Raw genomic sequence first — 17,265 nt, 5'->3', positions numbered from 1 at the left:
TTTTTTCCTCATATGTAAAACTCGATCACCTATATCTTTACTTGAATTGAATATTTAGTTTGTTCCATTGTGTTTAGTATAAGTGATCTTTTTGTGGTTTCATCTTGGCCTGCCCCTTTTTAAGGCTATAAATATCAAAGGTCGTTAGTTTTCACGGGTTTTCCGTTTTCCCACCAGTATCTACCCGTTGTGACTTGATCACTCCCTAGTGTAGAAGTTAGTCACTGATTTCCTCGTGAGTTTAAAGGCTCACAAGAACTAACGAACCACAAACTACGTAACGAGGTAAATGTTCTAATATCATTACTCTTTGTTTTTTCTTCTTCATATCATTGTACGCAATGTGTCCATGTTATGGATATTCCAAGTCAGGGCACGGGGAGCTCACGGTTCGAACCCTGAAAAAACTCTGGGCTGGTCAAAGTCAGGGCATGGGTAACTCGCAGATCGAAATCTGAAACCATCTATTAGATGATTAAAGTCAGGGCACGGCTACCACACAGATCGAGCCCTGAAACAAACTCTGTGCTAATAAAAGTTCGCAAACGGGTCAACTCATGATCGTACTGAGATCAGACCATGAAACAACTTCTGGGCTGATATATGTCAGGATATGGCTAACCTATAGAGATCAAACCCTGAAGCAACCTATGGGTTGATATAGATCAGGGCATGTGTAACTTACAGATTGAATTGAAGTTTAGCTTGTTAGTTTTTCTATAAAGGGAGAAACTGGAGAAACCGGAAGAAAACCCTCTAAACAATGTAAGAAAGACCTAACATACTTAACTCACATGTGATGCCATGAAGTGATATCGTATCAGTTCACTGATATGGTTTTTATTCACGACTTTATCAAATTAAAATCGATCCTAAATGTGTAAAAAACATGTTTGTTATCTTGCCTTTGGTCATAATACTATTTGTTGTTTTGTTTTTATTTTTCATTTTTTTTATTTTATTTTATTTTATTTTTTTTTGCCAGCTAAAAATCATGCAAGTTTTTAAGTGTTTGTCTTCTTTCGCTCACGTGACTTTATTACTTTTGATGGTTTGCTGTACTAAAGGTAAAAGAAATTGAACTGTGGTTTGGCACATCTAACTCCAGTCCCATGCCGTCATTGGTCATCCGTATCGACAATACCTCTAACCCTAGTTAACCTAGACCCCTTGATCTTAAAGGGAAAAGAGAGAAGATTTTTTATAGTGCGTGGAACGATTTATTTCTCGGCAAAGTCGCACGAGATGCCACATGCGACATATCCCTCTGACGAAAAGTCCTTCTCCATCATTATAAAATAACTGTTATAAATCTCGCGTTCTGATTGGTTGGGAGCGATTGCTTTATGAAAGCCGCAGCACGCGCGCGCACTTTCAGCTGCGTAATTCGTATCCAAAATAACGGTAGTTATTGTAATATTTAATTTATAAAAGAAATAAAAAAAATTGCTTGATGCGCTGTGTGGAGTTACAAAGGAATTGGCAGAAAACTCGAGAATTGTCGAGAAGCACTCCGCAGCGCGTGGCGCTTTATAACTGTACACCGTGCGCGCGCGCGCGTTGCATAGTCGCACCGTGTTTCCATCATTAACTCTTTCATATATTTCCTCCTTATCTAGAATGTTCAGGAAGGAAAGGGTCAGTAACCAAATGCCGCAAGAAAATAGACTTAGGAATAGTCATTGACGCGTCTGCAAGTATGGGAGAAGGAAACTTTGAAGCAGCTAAGAAGTTTGCCAAAAGGTTGCTTTCTCGATTCATCATAACACCGTCCAGGACGCGAGTGTCATTGAATTATTTCTCTACGTATCATCCCATCGTTACAAAATTAAATAATGATTTGGAAACGGATGAGCTTAATTTACTCATTGATAGCATGAATTTAGAGAAATCTTTCAGTAACTTGTCCAAAACCCTGAGTGGTCTTCGCTTTCAGGTGTATGCGAGACAGTTTGGCTCAAGAGCGAGAACGAAAGGTTTGTTAAGCCCCTTTTACACCGGCGATTTTTGCGGCAATTTTTGCTGCGATTTTTGTGGCAATTTTCGGAAATATGAAATCTTTTGTATCATCCTTCAAAAGAGACATTCGTCGAGGAAAATCTTGGTATCCTGAAAAAAACTTTACAAGTAAATTCTTTACCATTATTTATTATGGGCAAAATCGCAAAAAATTGCAGCAAAAATCGCCGAAAAAATCACTAGTGTAAACGGGGCTTTGTGCATTTATGACGTTGATATGTTGTTTGATTGTTTATTTTCCTATTTAATCGTTTATTTGCTTCATTGGCAAACATCAATATTATATCTTTTTTTAACGACATCATCACCCCCACCACCATTACCATCAGTCAACTACTTCAGCCATTAGAGAAGGCTCTATATATAAACGCTATCAAAAGCATGTTTTGGTAAAACCCTTCACAATCTCAGCATACTCTAGTAGATTGACACCTATAAATGTTTTCATAAGAATGAATAGCAAGGAATAAATAGATTGATTGATCATCATTGTCATCATTATCATAATAAACGACATCATATTATCGTCAAGAACATCACAGGCCCGTAGCTAGGATTTTTGTTGGGGGGGTGCTAATTTACAAAAAGTGGACCAACCATATACTTTATTTTTTAAAAGTCCCATAGGACGCATAGGTATAGATAAATTATTAAAGTAAAATTGATTTTTTTTACTTAGTTTTACGTGAAAATATCATACCAGCCAAAATCTCACTTGCTTAAAAAGCGGACCTTTAGCTCGCGTGGGGGGGGGGGGGGGGTCAGAACGCACCCCCTGCACCCCCCCCCCCACTAGCTACGGGCCTGCATCATCACCAACAACTTCATACCAATATTTTAATACCATCATCATCAATATTTTTGTCTTCATTATATCATTCAGGCTTTGTTATCTTCACTATTCATCGTCACCACGATAATGATGATGGTGATAAAAAAGATGAGATTTGCAAGAATAAGACTAACGATTTGAATTTTAAAAAATGATAATAGAGCGGATGCAATTAAACCGTGAAATAAAATCAAGATATATACTAAATAATAGTATCTATTTAGTGACTAATAGTTGCTACCACTCAACCAGAACATTCATCATACATAATCCAAGGTTTGCTGACAGCTACCTTAGTTTCATTATGAAACGTTTGTTCTTCTCAGTGATCAAATTATACTTTCCAACAGGATCAAAAATGGCTGCTGTCTTCTTGACCGACGCCTTTGACTCTTCGGGCCCGGAAGAAACTGCATATTACGCAGATGACCTCAGAAAATTTGGTGTCAAGACCTTTGCAGTGGGAGTCTTAGGCGAAAATAGCAATGAAGGAATGCTAGCTTTGGGTGGTAGACCAGCTAACAAGCATCAGTTTCACATGTACGACAGTAAACGCCGAATGGAAGAAGAAATTAACAGACTCGTTGCAGAAATTTGCAAATAATCAATAATTGTAATGATTCGTGTGCCTATTTGATAAGACCATGGTTAATATTAACTATGATAAGGTCCTATGAAAATAGGCATGACGAAAAAATTATTTTTTCTTCAGATTTCAATTTATAGTAATAGGCAGAATTTGAAGCAAAGAGCACTCCAAACCTCTAGTATGACTATGAATGACTTTATGAGGACAATTCGAAAAAGGCCTGCATGATGATAGCATGGTTTTTATTTATCAGATTTTAAACCGTTCATTACCTTCCTGATTAACAACTTTTACCTAAACCTAAGTAAGCAGTTGATTTCGTTGACACACTTATTTCATAGGGTTAAATCACCTTTTCGGCGCTAGCCATCACGGGGTATAAATTGTTTTAGATTGTGTTCGGTCACCAAAATAGTTCGGACATTGTTCTCGAATTTCTGTACAAAGTGTACTGACTCTAAATGAAATATTTACTTGGTTAATGTTTAGTTAGTTCTCTAAATACAAGTAAATGATCATTTTTCTAGCTCGGATTGAAGCTTTTCTTACTGCGGTTAAGATAGCTAACTAAAGAAATCTACCTAAATTTTTTCTTTAAAGTCAGTGAATTTGTATGGAAATCCGAGAACAATGTCCGAACTTTTTGGTGACCGTAACACAAACCAAGCTAGCGCCGAAAAGGTGAATTGCAAAAATATTAGGTAAGGTTAATTTCTACGAAGGTCTATGCAATGATAGAACTGGGCTCTGTGGCTTTCAGATGTTGTTGATGGCCTATACTCCACGATTGGTGTACAGGCTAAGAGATGGAATGATAGAGATAAAGATCAGAAAAATCAGTTATAAGTATGGATGTTTAAAGTGTTAGATATTAATTATTCAAGAAAATCAACTGGGAACTCCTTGAAGTACTTGCTTACTTTCTCCCTGTAGAAAGAAGGGAGGAGAGAAAATGTTATTTTAAAAAACCAAGAAGAAGGGTAAGAGGAGAAAGGGAAGAAGGAGGATGGAGAAGGGAGAAGGGAGAAGGGGCAGGGAGGAGGGAGGAAGGAGGAGGGAGGAAGAAGCAGGGAGGAGGGAAATGAGAGGATCACTGTTTCCGACCACATGTCATTCATACCAAGAACAATGATAATGGAGAAGAAAAAAAGGAGGGAAGAGTGAAAATATCTAGGCTCTCCCCTCTCTTCCTCTCTAACCTCGATCCCTTGTCTTTATTCTTTCCCGACCCTCACGCCCTGTGAATATATAGTCTGTTAACATTCTAAATCCAAAAGAATCGATTCTCACCAGTTTGCTTGTCGGATGAAATGGTATTTATGTTTATTGGTGGTGTAGCCATTAAAGCCACTGGCATGAACACTGGAGTACGCGCCCATGTTTTTGAAGTACAACCAGTCTCCAGCAAACATCTTTGATGTAAAAGAATATTTTTCGTTCATTAACATCATTTCCGATTATAATCGTGTGATGAAATTTCTATAAAAGCAATGGCACCTGGAAATGCATATATAGAGGATTGTGCATGGGGGCTGCTAATTCAGCTGATCAATTTAATTTTAAGCAATAGTCCTCTTCACAGTTCCCTGCGCCATCTTGAAAGGTAGCGTGCCTTTGCATCGAAGCGAGACGAACAGTGAGCTTGCAATGATAGAGACCTTTTCTTAACGCCTTGGACAATTATTCATATGTCTCTATCATTGCAAGCTCACTGTTCGTCTCGCTTCGATTCAAAGGCACGGCTACCTTTCAAGATGCCGCAGGGAACTGTGAAGGGGACTATTGGTCTATTGATTGGCATCGATGGTCCCTTCCGTAAATGATGATGATGATGATGATGGGGAAGAAGAAGATGATGATGGTGGTGGTGGTGGTGAAGACGATGATGATGATGATAATGGTGAAGATGATGATCATTAACTATTTGCTGTTGGATTGGATTTCTTTACACTCAACTCTCAAAAGACTAAAATTTCATTTACCTCTGGCAAAATACAATTTTTGGTCACGTAGTCCATACTGGCGCAAGTCTGACCCCAAATACTGCTGGGAAATAGCGGCTCCCCCTTAGACTCCTTTAGGGGGAAAGGCTTGCTGTACTCGTAACCTGGCAACCAGACTGACTCAGTAAACGAACTTGCAATGCCGTCATCTATGTAGTACATGAAACCCTGTAACACGAAAGAATTACAATTTGAATACTTGGGAAATTAAGACTAACCCGTCAAACATCGAACTTCGCATGAGCCGAACCTAGTGATCTAAGGGCCCGTTTACACGAGCGATTTTTTTCCGGCGATTTGAGGTGCAATTTTTGAGGCGGTTTTTGAAAATATAATCAATTTCGTCTGTAGCTTCCTTTTGTAATCTTGGTGCCCTGAACTGAATAACAGTGAACAAGTAGATCATTTACTATTCTTGATTATGGACGTGGCAAATCAATCGCCCGTGTAAACGGGCCATTAAAGAAAAGCCCCTCATTATCTATCGTACGACTCAATGCGTGATGCTTAATGCTCATTGTGTATGGCCTAATTCGACGTTTGACTTTAGTCTAAAAATTAATTCGTTTTATTTTTCCAGCCCTTCCCGGCGCACTTACACACAGTGGAGGATCTCCATAGACTCGGTACTCGTGTTAAAGTTTTAAATGGAAAGAAAATCGTACAGGTTCTGAGATGAAAAGTAATTATAGTAACAGCTGTTAATCTTGCTGAGATATCTTAAAGGATAGAAATATATATATATTTCCTCTCTGCCTGTTAGTAAACTACGTTCGCTACTAAAGTGAACAGTCTTTCTTGTGTCGCAGGAGTAAATATGACGTTTGCACGATGGCGTCATAGACCTCTACTATCAGACTCCCTTGCACACTTACTTTTGTTCAGTTAATTAGTACCAATTGTCTTACTATTCTCATGAGGGAATAGAATTTTAAATAAGAAAGAAAATTCGCATTATGGTACGTAGTAGGAGTCAAATGACGCCATCATGCAAACGTCCTATTGAGGGGTACGGTTAGAATTTCATTTTTTACGTGAAGCATTGCCGTAAGAATAAATAGGTAAATAAATAAGTTGGGTAAGCTTCAGTAGAACCAGCACTCTAAGTCTTAAGAAATATCTGAGTAAAAGGTGCTGTTTTTAAAAATTCCTGCGAAGGATTAACCTTTCGTGGCTCGAGCGGATTACCACAATTTTTTTGTTCCCGTCTCACTCAAACACATTAAGGCCTAGGGGAAACGTCGAACTTTCCATGCACCGAACTCATTAAAAACAATGGATATCAGGTGATAATGAGGCGGCATTCTTTGATGTAATTAAGTTTGGTGCATGGAAAGTTCGACGTTTGCCCTAGGCCTAAGAGCCACAATTTTACCAAAAGCGACTGTCACTTGCCACCCTCTAAATAATCTCTCTAATTCATTTACAATAAAATGAAAGCAGAGAATTTAAACTAATATAGTAAACACCTTTTTGGGCTCATATTTGGAGAAAGAAACTGGATATTCTTCATCCTTGCAGTTTTCTTTGACGCAGGTTTTTTTGGTTGTTATGATGGCTGCCAGGGTGTAGGATGCAGAAGCAAAGAAACGACCAGGTTCGGCTATGAACTTGACTCCACTTTCGGGAGGAAAGTTCTTGTTCAACGTCTCCTTTAGAATGTTGCACATCTGAACGAAGAATTCAAGACCGTTTTGGGAACAAATCATTAGTTTTAGTGAAATGGAACACTATATGGCTTTCAATTGCAAATGCTCCTTTTGTTAGAGTGCTGTTACTATGGTTAAAATATTACTCACGTGGCCGAAATGGTATTCGCTGTCGTCTCCGGGAAACCCTCCTCCTACATCTAGAACACTAAGTTTGAAGTCATATTGCTCCTGGAAAACAAAAGAAATATCCATAATCTCAAGCGATAGACTGGCTTTGCGATGAGGAGGTGTGCTTGATATGGAGAAATTTGAAATAGACCAATTACAATTTGGGGTAAAATTTTCCATTTCAGACCACTTGTTATTCCCTAGAGCATCACTTCTTTGTTTAACGGCTGCACATGATGAGAAGTCGACACAAAAATATGGATGGAATAGACCTTATTCGTGGTGTGACAGTGTTTTCCCAATTCAGCGTGACAAACCTCCAGAGGATTCATTTTCTTTTGCTTTTACTCCTTGGAAAATTCACGAGTATCCCAAAGGATACGAAAGGAATAACGATGATATCCCGACTAGTTGCAAAACAATAGCTATTCATTCTCCCAGAGGTTTGTCACGTTCAATTGGGAAAACATTGTCACACCACGAATAAGGTCTATTCAAACAAACTGAATCTTATTTTCAAAGGTATCACACGTGGTCTGAAATAGAAAAACATGACGTCCAATTTTACTTGATCAACTTGAGCAAGGACCTCGCTCAAAATAGGTGGGAAAGGGGGTACGTCAGCAAACATTGCACCCCCCCCCCCCCTTCCACCTAGGAAGGTATTGTTTTACTTACAGCAAGGTCGAACACCTCACGTGCGGATTCCACTGGTTCGATGAAGGTAGTTGCATCATAGCACCCACTCCCTATGTGAAAACTGTAACACAAAATACGGTTCAGTAGATCTTCACGTTTTCTCATCACGAACATAAAACTCTATGCCATACCAGGCCTTGTCAAATGGGAATTCATTTATATTATTAATAATATTTTATTGATAACCCCGTAGGACTTGATAAGCAAACATTATATTTACAATGTAAATATACGTGCAAGATGCTTTTACTACAATTTAACTTTTACCGTCTGGGACAGCTTCCCAGGACGGGGGGGGGGGGGGGGGGTATCTATTTTCGCCATACCGGAACAGGGTATGGTTTTACTCTGGAACAGGGATTTTACTCTGGAACACGGTCAGGGTTCAGAGGGCTCAGCGGCACATCCCTACCCTAAACGGTCAAGAGTACCCCCCCCCCCCCCCCGGGACAGCTTTCATAAATGAAACATGGCTAGACAATGCAGTAAATTCTACCAAATGGAAACTTATAACAAACGTGCTAGTTTATGGTCTGCTTGCTGGTTCATGGCTCAATTAATACTCTCCCCAAACCCGAACCTATACTGACTAGTAAAGTGCACTCGATACCTTCCTTACAATTGTCTTAGAGTTGCAAACAACTACGTGCAGACAGCAGGGGGCTATTTATGATCTGGCTCTCTTTATGCGATGTTATTTTAAAATAGCTCTAAACCTTCTAGAATGTTACCTGACACCAACCACTTCCAGACTAAGGCTCTTTGCAACTGACAGGAGATGTGCACAGTTTGACAAAGTACATCCGAATTTCGCGCAGCTCTGAATAGGATGGACAAAATATGTCAGAAAACATAAGGAGCTTATCGAATTAAAAATACACAATACTCACGAAACCATGCAAGGCCTTTGATTCTTTAGGACGTAACCGCAGAAGAAGCCTGAAAGTCAAAACAACTTTTAAGCCCCAAACTAAAAACATTTTTTAAACGCGTATTCATCAATTAGCAATGCTACCTTGACCTGTACAACTCGTGTGAGCAGACGGGAGGTTGTTTGACATCCAGCATAGCCTTCTCCCAAGGGACCGTGAAATGGAGAGATTCAAATATCTTTAGGTGACTGTAAGTTGCAATTTATCAAATTATCTTACTTGGCATCAGGGCATGCTTCCTTGATTTTGTGCAGTTCATTTTCGCTGTCAAATGTCATCATTTTCACGTCATTTTTATCTGCAAAGCTGGCAATTTAAAATTTAAAAGCAATATTATATTTAATTAGTTATTTTATATGAGTTTGACTATATTAACTCGCACGCCCGGGGGGGGGGGGGGGGGGGGGTACTACCACTCCAACTTGGGTAGGGGTGTGCCGCCAGGACCTCTAAACCCTGACCCTATCCCAGACCTAAAATTTCGATTTTACATACCCTACCCCAGACTAAAGCTAAGAATTATACACCCTATCCCAGACTAAACCAGGTTAGACAATAGATTGCAATCAATATTCAATAACGTTTTTATTGTTTTTGTGCCGTCAGAAAGCGTAGCCTATTCGCCAGACAAAAACGACCAAATCGTTAACCCTATCCCAGACAAAAATGATACCCTACCCCAGACCCAAAAGCCGAAAAACCATACCCTATAGGGCGGCACATACCCGTATAGCAAATATAGGGGAGTACCCCCCCCCCCCCCCCCCCCGGGCTCGCACGACAATTACAAAAACCAAAACACCGTTACTAAGGCTCTGGTCAAATGTCGAAGTTCACAGGAGTCGAGCCTAATTGAAACAATGAATATAAAAGGCGGTCGTCTTCGATGTGATAAGGTTCAGCTTATCGTTCTGAAGTTCGGCGCTTGATCTGAGCCTAATTAGGTCAAACGTCGTCGAACTTTTTCAGGTCAACTACAACTCGCACAACAATAACGATAACCCAAACGCAGTAACTAACCTGTTTGGACTGCAACTAAACATAATTGAATTGTTTTTCTTTGTTGTTACTCGTTTGTTGTTTTCTTTTTTTCTTTTTCTTTTTCTATTTTCTATTTTCTTTTCTTTCCTTTTTTTTCTTTCTTTTCTTTTGAGACGGTTCAGTGTCAGTGTGTTAAGAATCAACTTACGAAATGCTGGACTTCTTTTTGCAGGAGTGCGCATAAATAATCTCCGATGAAGGAATACCCACTCCAAGCACCGTCTCTATCTCTTTCTGTTCAATAAAACATAAAACATTCTTCCACATTAGATACCTGAGTTAATTTATCATAGGGGAATAATATAGGAAAACAAAAACGAGCGGGAAAAAAGATGTTCTAGTGCATTTTTTTAATTGATTTTGAACTCTTACGTATTACTGAGGACATTATCTTGACCTCCGATCAAATGAAAAAAAGAATAATTATGTATTTATTTTTTCCGATTTTACTAAATCTTTAAATTTTTTTTAAATTGGGATCCCTGTGCTACTTACCCTGCTGGCACAGTCAAAGCCGGTTCCAAGCTTGTGAAGAAGCCTTATCAAAATAGGATCATCATTACACTTGACAGCTGAAAAGATAATTAAAAAAACATACAAGAACGAAATGAATTCATTACAACATGCACATCACTACTATTATTTCCTACTACAACAGAAACGAGAAAAGCGTCTGCGCATGCTCTGAATCCGTATGCAAATTAGTATGCAAAACATATGTAAATTTGACTTTCAAACATGCCTGATAAATTGGACTTCACAAAATGCCAAAACTTAATGTCCATGCTTGAAACAGTAAGGCTAGTTCTTTCATATTGTGTCTGTTAATACAATATCTTGGTCTCACAAAAATAAACTCGCGAAATTTTTTGTATAATTGGAGAAAACAAACATTTATTTTCTCACTAAAACTCTTCAAAATTCTTAGAAAACGTACTGAAATGCACGCATGCACAAATGCTTTTCTCTAGTGTTACTGCAACACTCATCAAATCAAGAAATATTTCACCATTCAAATTTTCATTTAGAATCATTTGTAAATTTACTATGAGCACTTTAAGATATTACCGTAGAATGGTTTGATGTCTGGTAGGTGATCATGCCACTGAGAAAAACAGGAAAAAAAACATATAAGGCTTGTTCATCTAACTGTCCGTTGGAGAGCACAGCTTGGGCAAGGGAGAGGAGAGGAGAGGAGAGGAGAGGAGAGGAGAGGAGAGGAGAGGAGAGGAGAGGAGAGGAGAGGAGAGGAGAGGAGAGGAGAGGAGAGGAGAGGAGAGGAGAGGAGAGGAGAGGAGAGGAAAGGAGAGGAGAGGAAAGGAGAGGAAAGGGCGAGGCGAAGAGAGGATGTTTTACCTCATGATATTTGGCAATCATTTTATCCATGTTCGAGACAAAGAAACCATCGTCTTCATTCTAAAATCAAAAACAAACCACAGGTTTAATTGAACCAATAAAGTCACTTCCACACTTAGTAAAGTTAAATTCCGAATCGTGCTGGAGTTTGTTATGTGATTACCGTGACAACACCATTATATAGTTCGATGCTCGTGCAGAGTTCTGGAGTATCTTAGTCAGTACTATATAGGTAATCCTATTAAGGTTATTGTTCGGAACCAAAACTAGACACCCCTTTCTCTCGGGTTCAGTGATAAATGTCCCAATTGTAGGGGAAAAGTAAAAAAAAAAAAAAAAAAAAAATACACACACACATCATAAAACATATTGGACAAATAAGAAACACTCATATTTCATAAATCGTATGAACAAAGATTATTTTGACATACTTTTATTTTGAAAACATTACCCGCAGAAATTGTATTGCGTGAAGCTGGAAATCACTCGATAAATAAGCCAGTTCATAGTTTAAGAATCGCTTTTAGAGCGCATGCGATTTTATCCCCGAATTTCTCACCTTCTTTTGTTTAATTAAGAATGAAAGAAGGTTTAAACTGAAAAAGAAGATGAGAAATTCGGGATAAAATCGCATGCGCACTGGAAACGATTCTTAAACTATGAACTGGCTTATTGGTAGTCATACGAGCATACGTCTGAGTCAATGAAGACTAGCGCTAACACAGGAAACCCAAAATATATGTGAGCCTGATAAGCCTGTGGCAATACGTTGAAGCTTGTGAACTCGTTTACCTCTCTTCCAGGAGCTGTAATCCTTGATTCAATGAAGTCTTCCACGGTGTAATCATTAGGCACTACATGGATGATAGAATCCTCGATCTTGCGGTAAGGCATAACGGATGGCACAAGTTAACTGCAGGGCAGTGTCAAGTTCATAAAACCAGATGTAAAATTAGTACCTTAAGGAATAAAAACGACTTTGCTTGATAGCTTATTGTATCAAACTGGCTTCAAAATCAGCAAAACATCAAAAAATACAAGAAGCTATTGTTTAGGATCGACATTTTCTAAGTGCCACAACTTGACGCCATCTGCTATTGTGTGCCGAGTCTCGGGGAATGTGTATCTCTCAAATGTCTAAGGTTTCCGCAAGAAGCGCTTTCCTATTCTAAACAAAGTTAGAAGACATTGAATCCCTGAAAGTTATTTTTAGAACTGATTTTTCATGAAAATCAAAACCTGCCGGGTATCTAGTATTTTGAAAATCGATCCTGGGTGTCGGGTATCTAGTCTCCCTCGCACCCGTTTTTAGTGTCGGTCGTCACGCAACGCTCCCTGAGGGAGCGTTGCGTGACGACCGACTCTAAAAACGGATGCGAGGGAGACTATCGGGTATCTAGACACTTCGAAAAAATAAACATCAATATCTCCAAGATTCATTACTCAAATTATTATCATAATAATAATTATTATTAATATTTAATAATAATTATTATTATTGTTACTATTATTATTATTGACCATTCAACTATTCACTCCATGTAAAATCAATACTGTAAATATAGAGTTAGGTAAAGTATTCTTTTAGGAACCATGGGCATAAAACATAAAGGCTGCGGTTTCACAATGACAGTCGTTATCAAAGACAGATTCTGATACATCAGCAGTAACCTTGACTTAACTATGATCGGTGTCAAATGACTCCATCAAAGCTATATTTTGGCGGCAATTTTGCGCGGTTTGGATCACTTTTGCTTCTGCTACACTAATCTATCAATTTCAGTGATGCATGAGTATATTTTTGCACAGTTTGCATCAAGAAATAGTGAAAAGATACAGCAACTGTAATCAGCGTACAGAGATCGCAAGTAAGTTCCATTTAAAGTAATATTTAGGCACAGGATAAAACCAAGACCTTTGACCTGAGTTCTGAAGATCCAAGCATGCATTATTGTCTGTTCTATAAATTGACCCCTTTCCTTGTGCTTTCTACGCTCGAAAGCAGTAGAATAGTTAGGTGACTCGCCCGCAATTCTACGAAAGGCTAAATTTTTATCAAAGAATTGATGGTTTCGATATTGGGTTGGATCAATAAAAAACCGGTGTGCGACTACAGAGTGCAGACCAGAAAAAAATTCGAAGATTTCCGAATTTAATAATTTTAGAATATTCGAAACCTAAACGCATAAAATTCATATTGATATTACGTAAACATGGAAGCAAAAACCGCACTAAGAATAACCGCAACTAGCACTTCACTTCAAGTTATGGGATATAAGGGAAAGTATGACAGTTGACAATCACAAACCAGACCATTAGCACTGGAGCTACTTTTAATTGATTTAATTCAAAGCGCTTTCCAAACGTTTGTTTCGTCCCAATAAAGAATCAAATGATTAATCAGTGTAACACATTGATGATTATGGCTAGGAATAAGACAAAATAGTTTGGGCAGTAAATGATTTCGGATTACTTTACGTCGTGTTATATTCAATATTTGTTTGGTATGTGCCAGTATTTTCATCAGTATTATCTATATTTTTGCTGTATTTATTATTTGTTTTTTTGTTTCGTCTGCAGTCCGCAGTCAAGGTGGCCCACAAGTGTCACGGGAAACTCTAACTTCCCATGGCAAACTCGAACTTTCCACGACAAACCACAAGCACACACTTCACACTTGGTTCACAGTTCAACATATTTTATGTACGTCCGGCTCACACTTTGGATTTCACAAGCATAAGCATGAGAAAATGGAAAAGTTTTCATTCCTTTTGCTTATGCATATATGCATGGATATGCATATGCTTATGCTTATGTTAAAGTGTGAACCAGCCCTTAGTGAATTTATAGAAAAATAGCACGATAATTTATCTGTGATCGGCTGACTCTTGAAGCGCAGACAGAAAAAACTCTACAGGAGCTTAAACGAAAGTAAATTTATTTGACAATCAGACATCGATTTTAGATTTTCCATAGATTTAGTAGAATTTGTGAGATATTGAATTCCGGAGGAGGGTCGTGTGAATTTCGTGGCAAAATTTGAGTTTGCCTGGAAAGTTTGAATTTGCCTTGAAAAGTTTGACGGTTTGCCGTGGAAGGTTTGAGTTTGCCGTAACACTTGTGGGCCACCGTAGTACGTACGTGTTCAGAGCCGGCTCGTGCGAAAATAAGGTGGTCTCCGGCTCCTAATGTAAACTACGTTAAAGTATAAATTTATTTCTAAATAAAGAACAAGGGAGTGCACATGTACCTTAGGACCGTATTCGACGACAATCAACCAAGAGCAATAGACCACAGTTGTGGTTCCGGCCGTACCTGACAGGCGTACAGATTGAGCGTGGCTTCTGTCATTATATACCCCTAAGGAGGCGGAGCCTAAATTATTGAAGGACAAATGCTTTGGAAGAAAATCGCTCCAAAATTAAAACTCTTTTATTCGAGCTGGAAATTTGAAGAAATAATCTTTAAGACATTAATAATTACCGACTGAAATATCTTTCTGATATTCGAAAGGAAAGTGCTAAGAAAAGTAAAAACACTGTAAGAACTTTGCGTTGCGTTATGCGTATTAAATTAATTGACCTAGTGTCGTATGACTTTTTCACATGATGCAATATAAAATATCACCTCATATTTGTACCTTCACAGATTAACCAAATACAAGAACATCGCTTCGCATGTTTTTGATGTCCGACGATCAATTTACTTTATTTTCAGAACTACTTATTTGGATGACCAAAGTGGCCAAACTTTCTCCCAGATTGCATTATTGAATTGTTCTTCATTTCAGCTTTCTCTCGATTTTTCTACGATCTACGTACATCCATCATTTATTGTTTTTTTAACGAAGTCACTTCGTAAATACGACTGTTCTTCCTCGCTCGATCGACTTTATGAGATTTTTTTTGCTCAATGCTGCCATGACTTTGAAAATTCCTCCAAAGCTTGAAATCTGACTCTCGCTTTAAATACTAATGAAAAGTGCTTTTTTTAATGAATGTCTTGACTTGAAATAAGAGCTATTTCTTACTGGTGGGGGGAAAAATCTTAAAACGGGCTAAATTCGAAAAATAACCACACAGAGCGAAAGAAGTGCTATTTCTCAATGATCGGGGAAAATTTCGAAGCTTTATTTCACGTTTCAAGGATTTTATTGAAATTTTTGATGAATCTCCATACATTTCCTTATAACAGGACACCACAGAAACCAAGCTTGGGCTACCTGTGCTATTACTGAAGCCATACTTAGTTTTACTAGAATGTTTTCATGAGCTTTTGATTATGCTAGCTGCTAGTGTGTGTAGTGATGGATCACTCAGGGCAGCTCAGGCAGCTTGAATCCCTTCGCACTCTAAGTCTTCCCCGATTATCAAGCCCTGTAACTGATATTCCAGGTGTTCTGTAACTGATATTCAGGAGTTGTTATAGAACACAATAAATAACATAGAGATTTAATATAATACAATTGGTGTTCGATTGCCTTTAAAGTTCGAACACCGCAACGTTCGATTGAATAGGGTTTTCCGATTTAGAGGAATTTTCACCCAAAATGCCGAATTCTGATAGATAAGAATTGATTATCACTTTATTTAAGTTTGATGTGATATAATATCAATTAAAGTAGTATTTGAATAAAAAATATTACACAATATTACATTACATGCATGGCTTGTCCAGGAATTGAACCACGCACCTATGGAGATCAAGTCAGCGGAAGTTCAACAACTAAATTAAGGCAAAGCGATACAAAGAAAGCATTCGTTATTTAAAGTCTATACTCTTTTTGCACAGCCGCGCGAAGTCCTTCTTTTTTGTCGACAGATGTGTTAGCACTGTTTGTTTTTGAAAAAATAGAAAAAAAGGTATGTTTGGCTAATGCTGACAGTTCATTTTGACTCTTTCATACATATCGAATACTCTGCTTTATACTCAAAGATGGGGCCGCTAAATTTTGATTTTATTTGCTTGTTTGGCCAGCTATATGTTTTTTTTTCCAAAAGATCTTGTAGTGCTAACATATAAGGCGCTTAATAATCTCGCGCCATCGTATTTATCGGAATAGACCAGTTTTGAATTCCAAATTACCGCTGTGCTCCTTGATTACAGACTTATTTGCACAGGGTTAGCCTCGTATCAGTGTTTAAATATTCACAAGTACCAACAGTAAAGTAAAGAATGCACAACTTCAACAATACAAACATATCGAAACTCGACGAACCTTGACTGGAACACGTGAATATTCTGCACAAACTCGAGGTTAACCGCCTGTGCAAATGAGTCTGTAATCAAGAAACACAGCGGTAATTTGGAATTCAAAACGGGTCTATTAGTTGATCCGTATATACCCAGAAGGAATCTTCGATCTTCTCCAATATCAAGGCGTTTAGTAAGTGTAACATATAAACTTGAAACATGGATATAGAGCTTTTTCACGTGCAGCACCATCCCTATGGAATGAGTTGCCGCAGATCATTAGATGCAGTAGTAGTCTTAGGGAATACAAGCGATTAGACAAAACATATCTACAATTTTCCGGTCTGCGTTTTAGACCTGCCGAATCACAAACGACAAAAGTTTTTCAAAAACAAAGTTTACATTCAGTTAAACTTGACAAGAACAACTGTGACAAAATAGAAAATAATGTAAATTGCAATGCAAATACAAAATGACGAATAATATACGATTGTTTGCTAAAAAACGCATACCTGAATTCTTGAAGAACACTTCTTGATCCATCTTTGACTACATGAAAGTTTTTTTAATCGTTTTTGGTCTATAACTTCCATTGCCCTAATTTTTTTCTGTGCATTTGAGAGCCGCATTTGCGAGTAGTTTTGTGTTGTGTATACGGACGTACATACGTACGGAAGTGACGTCAGCCAAGCCATGAAAAATCAACTCGATGGTTTACCATTTTTAGCTCGTGAAGAGTTATCGGGTTGGCTAGATGTCTCATTTTTCGGATAACGCTTCT

The 17,265-nt window shown here is 38.2% G+C and overlaps 2 protein-coding genes across 4 annotated transcripts; one reads left to right on the top strand and one right to left on the bottom strand.

Moving 5' to 3' along the window:
• The first annotated feature begins 991 nt into the window (after positions 1-991).
• LOC116308918 (matrilin-2-like) lies at positions 992-4,286 on the top strand. The gene is made up of 3 exons (XM_089030458.1): positions 992-1,067; positions 1,620-1,976; positions 3,202-4,286. Exons 1-3 carry the CDS (start codon positions 995-997, stop codon positions 3,453-3,455), a joined length of 684 nt encoding a protein of 227 aa, XP_088886584.1. The 5' UTR covers positions 992-994; the 3' UTR covers positions 3,456-4,286.
• On the bottom strand, positions 3,666-14,642 carry LOC116308917 (ornithine decarboxylase). Of its 3 annotated transcripts, XM_089030454.1 has the most exons (15): positions 14,542-14,641; positions 12,084-12,204; positions 11,292-11,351; positions 11,004-11,040; positions 10,431-10,507; positions 10,084-10,169; positions 9,114-9,200; positions 8,853-8,901; positions 8,694-8,782; positions 7,942-8,023; positions 7,243-7,323; positions 6,913-7,113; positions 5,423-5,611; positions 4,731-4,852; positions 3,666-4,367 (listed from the first exon to the last, which is right to left on the bottom strand). In XM_089030454.1, exons 2-15 carry the CDS (start codon positions 12,183-12,185, stop codon positions 4,316-4,318), a joined length of 1,314 nt encoding a protein of 437 aa, XP_088886580.1. In that variant the 5' UTR covers positions 12,186-12,204; positions 14,542-14,641; the 3' UTR covers positions 3,666-4,315. The 3 variants fall into 3 exon arrangements, with proteins under 3 accessions (XP_088886580.1, XP_088886581.1, XP_088886582.1); XM_089030455.1 differs by lacking the exon at positions 14,542-14,641 and having other exon boundaries at positions 12,084-12,225; XM_089030456.1 differs by lacking the exons at positions 3,666-4,367; positions 4,731-4,852 and adding an exon at positions 6,043-6,113 and having other exon boundaries at positions 5,471-5,611; positions 14,542-14,642.
• Between the last annotated feature and the right edge of the window lie 2,623 nt (positions 14,643-17,265).

The sequence above is a fragment of the Actinia tenebrosa genome, unplaced genomic scaffold, assembly GCF_029948245.1.
Source record: "Actinia tenebrosa isolate PJP-AT-01 unplaced genomic scaffold, QUT_ActTen_1.0 PGA_scaffold15__27_contigs__length_11533743, whole genome shotgun sequence".
Taxonomy (NCBI): Eukaryota; Metazoa; Cnidaria; class Anthozoa; order Actiniaria; family Actiniidae; genus Actinia; species Actinia tenebrosa.
Note: the sequence above shows the minus strand (reverse complement) of the source record. Positions and strands in the feature narration are given on the sequence as shown.

What these genes read in the sequence shown, in the direction of transcription:
- LOC116308918 (XM_089030458.1), top strand. Translation starts at nt 995, where the DNA reads ATGCAAGTTTTTAAGTGTTTGTCTTCTTTCGCTCACGTGACTTTATTA. An exon ending in GATGGTTTGCTGTACTAAAG is followed by an intron (nt 1,068 to 1,619) that starts GTAAAAGAAATT and finishes CTCCTTATCTAG; the next exon opens with AATGTTCAGGAAGGAAAGGG. An exon ending in CTCAAGAGCGAGAACGAAAG is followed by an intron (nt 1,977 to 3,201) that starts GTTTGTTAAGCC and finishes ACTTTCCAACAG; the next exon opens with GATCAAAAATGGCTGCTGTC.
- LOC116308917 (XM_089030454.1), bottom strand. Translation starts at nt 12,185, where the DNA reads ATGCCTTACCGCAAGATCGAGGATTCTATCATCCATGTAGTGCCTAAT. An exon ending in AGACATCAAACCATTCTACG is followed by an intron (nt 10,508 to 11,003) that starts GTAATATCTTAA and finishes TTATCTTTTCAG; the next exon opens with CTGTCAAGTGTAATGATGAT. An exon ending in TTCATCCGACAAGCAAACTG is followed by an intron (nt 4,368 to 4,730) that starts GTGAGAATCGAT and finishes TTCTTTCTACAG; the next exon opens with GGAGAAAGTAAGCAAGTACT.